The sequence below is a fragment of the Crinia signifera genome, chromosome 8, assembly GCF_055691185.1.
Source record: "Crinia signifera chromosome 8, ASM5569118v1, whole genome shotgun sequence".
NCBI lineage: Eukaryota > Metazoa > Chordata > Amphibia > Anura > Myobatrachidae > Crinia > Crinia signifera.
The window spans coordinates 171377734-171384861 of NC_139224.1; the positions used below are offsets into that span (position 1 = coordinate 171377734).

At 50.8% G+C, this 7128-nt stretch overlaps 1 protein-coding gene across 4 annotated transcripts in view; it reads right to left on the bottom strand.

Annotated features, from left to right (window-relative positions):
• Nucleotides 1–6086, bottom strand: part of ERICH3 (glutamate rich 3) — a 114195-nt gene extending 108109 nt beyond the window's left edge. For 2 of the 4 annotated variants that reach the window (XM_083157763.1, XM_083157764.1), the window contains exon 1: nucleotides 5762–6085. In XM_083157763.1, the coding sequence (XP_083013889.1) occupies nucleotides 5762–5781 (20 nt within the window). In that variant the 5' untranslated portion in view covers nucleotides 5782–6085. Of the gene's footprint in view, nucleotides 1–5761 lie in introns of all 4 variants that reach the window. The other 2 variants (XM_083157762.1, XM_083157765.1) reach the window with 2 other exon arrangements.
• Nucleotides 6087–7128: the final 1042 nt, after the last annotated feature.

The window sequence follows — 7128 nt, forward strand, 5'->3', positions numbered from 1 at the left end:
ATGCAGCCGGTCAGTCTCTCCCGATGATAAGCATTGCATACAGAACCAGAGAAGTGGTACTATGCAGCCGCTCAGTCTCTCCCGGTGATAAGAATTGCATACAGAACCAGAGAAGTGGTACTATGCAGCCGGTCAGTCTCTCCCGGTGATAAGAATTGCATACAGAACCAGGGAAGTGGTACAATGCAGCTGCTCAGTCTCTCCTGCTGATAAGCATTGCATACAGAACCAGGGAAGTGGTACTATGCAGCTGCTCAGTCTCTCCTGGTGATAAGCATTGCATACAGGACCAGGGAAGTGGTACTATGCAGCCGATCAGTCTCTCCTGGTGATAAGCATTGTATACAGAACCAGGGAAGTGGTACTGTGCAGCCGGTCAGTCTCTCCTGGTGATAAGCATTGCATACAGAACCAGGGAAGTGGTACTATGCAGCCGCTCTGTCTCTCTTGATGATAAGCATTGCATACAGAACCAGGGAAGTGGTACTATGCAGCCGCTCTGTCTCTCCTGGTGATAAGCATTGCATACAGAACCAGGGAAGTGGTACTATGCAGCCGGGCAGTCTCTCCTGGTGATAAGCATTGCATACAGAACCAGGGAAGTGGTACTATGCAGCCGGTCAGTCTCTCCAGATGATAAGCATTGCATACAGAACCAGGGAAGTGGTACTATGCAGCCGCTCTGTCTCTCCTGCTGATAAGCATTGCACACAGAACCAGGGAAGTGGTACTATGCAGCTGCTCAGTCTCTCCTGGTGATAAGCATTACATACAGGACCAGGGAAGTGGTACTATGCAGCCGGGCAGTCTCTCCTGATGATAAGCATTACATACAGAACCAGGGAAGTGGTACTATGCAGTCAGGCAGTCTCTCCCGATGATAAGCATTACATACAGAACCAGGGAAGTGGTACTATGCAGCCGGTCAGTCTCTCCCGGTGATAAGCATTGCATACAGAACCAGGGAAGTGGTACTATGCAGCCGGGCAGTCTCTCCTGGTGATAAGCATTGCATACAGAACCAGGGAAGTGGTACTATGCAGCCGGCCAGTCTCTCCCGATGATAAGCATTGCATACAGAACCAGAAATATATAAGTCTGTCCGCGTTTCCCAGCGCCGCGGCCTCCTCCGCTGACCCCGACATGCACTCTATCTGATACATGTGCAAACTTTTATTTATTTATCAGCTATAGCACAAGATAGCGTTACGCAGGTAATCAATATTTACAGGACACTTGAGACTCGGCCGCGGCGAGTGGATCCGTTCCACAGAAATCCTTTTCCGTGACTAATGTACAGTACAAGCCAAGGCTGTGGGAACTGCCCGACAGTGGCAGAAAACGCATTATTATAAGGTGCCCAGTAGGGGCGGATTGGCCCGCCGGTGTACTGGGGATATCCCTGGTGGGCCCAAACGACACCCCCTCCTCTAGGGGTCAGTAACTACTTTAAAGTAAAAGCATGGATGAACTTTGCTTTTATGGAATCTACAGTACACCAAGGTTAGACCGCTTGCCAATCAAAGCGGATTGTCCTGGCATTGTCCGGCATGGGTGCTCGGCCTGCCCAAGCCAACAGCCAACCTATGGTCAATCCAAGCATCTAAATGTTAACAAGACAGAGTAGTAACGTGATTCTCCAATCAGATGGCTGCAGTGAGATCCTGGTGTCAGATGCGCCTCAGTATAAGATAAACATCTCCTCTAATAAGGGCCTGTTACTGATCCACGTCTATTATATGACACACGGGACAGACAAACATGCAGCGAGCACTGTGGCATACCTCCAACTGTCCCCATTTCCCCAGGATTGGGGACATTCCCACATCTCGCCACTCTCCCGCGGGGGAAGGGGGGCAGTTGGGAGTCGTCCCCCCAGCCTGACGAGAATGCGCAAAGCATCTATTCAGCGATGCAGAGGGGCGAAAAATGGGGGCGTGGCCAGAGGACTCAACACCCTGCGAGGCAATGCCCCTTTTTCGGGCGTGAGACCCCCACCCCGCGAGTGTCCCGATTAGCGAGACATAGATGTTGGGAGGTACAGTATGCTATAGGCATGATTCAGACCTGCTCACTAGAACGCACATAGGGGTTATACCCAGTGGCGGCTCGTACCTTATGACAGGAGGGGGCTGCCGCTGGCCGTAATGCAGGCAACCCCTGCTCCTCCTGGTTCCTGCCACACACAAGCGCAGCGTTCCCGGCACCTGTACTATGATGGCAGGCGCCAGGACTGGTGCATGCGCAGTACAAACCTCTGTACTGCGCATTATGGCAACTTCCTGGGGGCGGGCTGCAGCCCATAGGTAAAAACCGCCACCGGTTATACCGAAACACCAAGCTATTAACACAAAGATCTGATATTAATGTCACTATAAATCCCGAACTAGGGAACAGAAACCAGTCACAGAGAGACGGCGACCGGCCTGGAACGGGAAACAGATCCATCGTTACATCAGATCCATTGTTACATCAGATCCATCGTTACATCAGATCCATCGTTACATCAGATCCATTCAGATTTCACAGGATATAAAGAGACGGGGCGGTATATTAGGGGATCCGGGCAATGGGGTGACATGTCGTAGGTCAATAGGCCGACCACTATTTGTCAACATGGACAATAGATGGATAAAAGCAAAATGTTGACATGATCGTGGTCATCACATGAAACGGTCGACGCAAGTTTTTCACCATTTTATTTAACTTTTTGGTACTTACAGTATGTAGTATCTGGGCTGCCGATTTTCTGATTGTATGCCTTACCTCGAATCGCATCTGATATCGCATGCGATGCGATTTTGCATAGGATTCAATGTTAACAAGGTCCTGTTCATTTCCCCACTATCCAAGTGGGCATAGAGTTGGATATAAACCTGTGGTGAGCGCAGCGAGCCACCGAGCCCGAAGCGTGGCGAGCGGACGCAGATTTCTTAAAAAGTATTCTGTGTCCGCTCGCTACGCTCGCCACAGGTTTATATCCAACTCCATGCCCACTTGGATAGTGGGGAAATGAAAAGGACCCCTTTTTCCCATTGAATTCTATGTTAAAATGGTCTCAGACCATTTTAACATTGAATCCTATGGAAAAATTGGGACCATCGCATCGCATACGATTTGGTCGCATGCGATGCGATGCTACCGATCCAACCTGATTTCTAAATCGGACGCCCAGATACTACATAAGTACCAACTTTTTTTTTCCATATGTGGACAATTATTGGGAACGTAGTGGGGGTGCAGTCAATAGTCGTTAAGTCGACAGTCAAATGTGGGGGTCCACAAATTGACACAAAAAACCTGTGGGAAACTCACGTCGACAATTTATGTGTCAACATTTTGCTTGTGTTGACTTTTTGGGCATATGAATCATGTTTATGTCGATCTTTTGGGGTTGAACTCATTATGGTTGGCCCCACAACCCACACACGCATAATAGATCTACAACGTTTATGTACGCAGTAAATAGGCCAACAACATATGTCGACATGCATTACATAGACAGATACAGTAGGTTGACAGTGGTTAAGGTTGACAGGTACAAACCAATGACACAAAACTGGTCGACACAAGATTTGTTTTTTTTCAGATGTGCTACGGGAAGGCGGCTTGCCCGCTGTTACTGCCCTCGCCACAGGTTAGTGATACCAATCTGAGAGCACGTAGACAGTAAATCAAGTAGAAAAACATGTTGACCATTTGTGTGTCAACAAGTGTCATGTTGACCTCTTGTACCTGTTGACCGTAAGGACTGGGACATATAGCACCACCACAGCTGGGGTCCCACAGGTGCATGCTGGGACATATAGCACCACCACAGCTGGGGTCCCACAGGCTGCATGCTGGGACATATAGCACCACCACAGCTGGGGTCCCACAGGCTGCATGCTGGGACATATAGCACCACCACAGCTGGGGTCCCACAGGCTGCATGCTGGGACATATAGCACCACCACAGCTGGGGTCCCACAGGCTGCATGCTGGGACATATAGCACCACCACAGCTGGGGTCCCACAGGCTGCATGCTGGGACATATAGCACCACCACAGCTGGGGTCCCACAGGCTGCATGCTGGGACATATAGCACCACCACAGCTGGGGTCCCACAGGCTGCATGCTGGGACATATAGCACCACCACAGCTGGGGTCCCACAGGCTGCATGATGGGACATATAGCACCACCACAGCTGGGGCCCCACAGGCTGCATGCTGGGACATATAGCACCACCACAGTTGGGGTCTCACAGGCTGCATGCTGGGACATATAGCACCACCACAGCTGGGGTCCCACAGGCTGCATGCTGGGACATATAGCACCACCACAGCTGGGGTCCCACAGGCTGCATGCTGGGATATATAGCACCACCACAGCTGGGGTCCCACAGGCTGCATGATGGGACATATAGCACCACCACAGCTGGGGCCCCACAGGCTGCATGCTGGGACATATAGCACCACCACAGTTGGGGTCTCACAGGCTGCATGCTGGGACATATAGCACCACCACAGCTGGGGTCCCACAGGCTGCATGCTGGGACATATAGCACCACCACAGCTGGGGTCCCACAGGCTGCATGCTGGGATATATAGCACCACCACAGCTGGGGTCCCACAGGTGCATGCTGGGACATATAGCACCACCACAGCTGGGGTCCCACAGGCTGCATGCTGGGACATATAGCACCACCACAGCTGGGGTCCCACAGGCTGCATGCTGGGACATATAGCACCACCACAGCTGGGTTCCCACAGACTGCATGCTGGGACATATAGCACCAACACAGCTGGGGTCCCACAGGCTGCATGCTGGGACATATAGCACCACCACAGCGGGGGTCCCACAGGCTGCATGCTGGGACATATAGCACCACCACAGCTGGGGTCCCACAGGTGCATGCTGGGACATATAGCACCCCCACAGCTGGGGTCCCACAGGCTGCATGCTGGGACATATAGCACCACCACAGCTAGGGTCCCACAGGCTGCATGCTGGGACATATAGCACCACCACAGCTGGGGTCCCACAGGCTGCATGCTGGGACATATAGCACCACCACAGCTGGGGTCCCACAGGTGCATGCTGGGACATATAGCACCACCACAGCTGGGGTCCCACAGGCTGCATGCTGGGACATATAGCACCACCACAGCTGGGGTCCCACAGGCTGCATGCTGGGACATATAGCACCACCACAGCTGGGGTCTCACAGGTGCATGCTGGGACATATAGCACCACCACAGCTGGGGTCCCACAGGCTGCATGCTGGGACATATAGCACCATCACAGCTGGGGTCTCACAGGCTGCATGCTGGGGGACATATAGCACCACCACAGCTGGGGTCCCACAGGCTGCATGCAGGGACATATAGCACCACCACAGCTGGGGTCTCACAGGCTGCATGCTGGGGGACATATAGCACCACCACCCTTGGGGTCCCGCAGGCTGCATGCTGGGACATATAGCACCACCACAGCTGGGGTCCCACAGGCTGCATGCTGGGACATATAGCACCACCACAGCTGGGGTCCCACAGACATTGTATCCATTCAGCATTATTGATAATAATCCAGATGTAACGAGTATTAATAGCACAAAATCAGAATGTTACATAAATCCAGCACCACATCCTATTACCGCTACTGTACGAGTTGGGGACTGAAAGGTAAATTCAGGACAAGCAGCTACGGGGTTAACCCAGCACCATGCACATGAATTCTGTGCACTAGAACTTCCAGCTCAGTCGCCCACTGTCACTTACCCGATATATGGGTGACTCATGTTTGCAGGGTGCCTCTGGGGGTGCGAGGAGATACAGAGATGCAGCTGTCTACTGTAACCAAATCTATATACAAATATGAAAGCCGGCTTTCCTGCAGGTGGATCCCACGCCGAGGATTCCCCGATATGTCTCCCAGCTCCTCTCCCACTCTCCTGGTTGCTAGGGTGAGACACATCATGATGCTTTTGCACAAGGTAGGCAGGAGGTTGGTGCAGCCAATCATGGCGGGGATATGCCTCTCCCTTCCCTCATTGTGTCTGTGCCCAATCTGCAGAGAGTTCCCCAGCACAGGGCTGAGCTTCTGTGTCCTGTGTCAGTGATCTGCTGTTTCCTAGGCGCTGTGTAGTCACACACACAACAATGCACTATCTGCAGGTTCCCGGCACTAGGAAGGAGGTATTCCTGCCGCTGCTGGAGTAGGCTGCCTGGGACGTGCATTGTGCCGGCTGGGTGTCCAATTCGCCACCTTAATAATTACTGACACATGACATGCATACAGATACAGGTGACCAGTGTCATTTACATCAGTCACAAATGACCTATTGTATGAAGCAACCCTCTATTACAGCATTACCATGTGAGCCGTGTGATTATAATATTGTTATTAGCATTTGTTACCCACGACGAATATCGGGGGGAATTCAGTTATCTGCGATAAAGTGTTGATTTAATGCACATATCACCCAGATATCGCCAGTGTGTGCGCGCTCCATTTTTCACGCAATTCAATTATAATTGTGCGAAAACTGAATTATCACTATTATTTTTGACGGCAAAGCCAGTGTAATGTGTAGGTAAAAATGGGGAAATGTGTCTGGACCACAAAAAAATAAATCTAATATCAGGGTACAGTACAGAACATAATAACAGTATTTGGGATTCTTCAAATAGTGATAAAATGACAGAAAGCAATAGGGGGGGGGGGGGTGTTACTAAATAAGGGGGTATAAAAATGCAAATGAGTTTTTCTGTCATTTTAGGGGAGTTTAAATTGTTACACCACACCTGCAACTCCCACCTGCAAGCCTAAAAACACCTTTCCGATTCATCCAGCACCAGAGCTTACTGGTCCCACATCTTTACACCCATTGTCCTGCATTGTTCACTCGAACAATGGCATCATTATTGGGCAATTAAATGAATTAAAAAATTCAAAGTGCCTAATTGGTAATTGAAGGGGTGTCCAAGGGGTTCTGAACCCAAGGGGGTTATTCTGATTCACTTGGAAAGACACAATCAGTCTCTAATGGACAACACCATATGCACTGCAGGTGGGGCAGATGTAACATGTGCAGAGAGAGTTAGATTTGGATGTTTTGTTTCTGTGCAGGGTAAATACTGGCTGC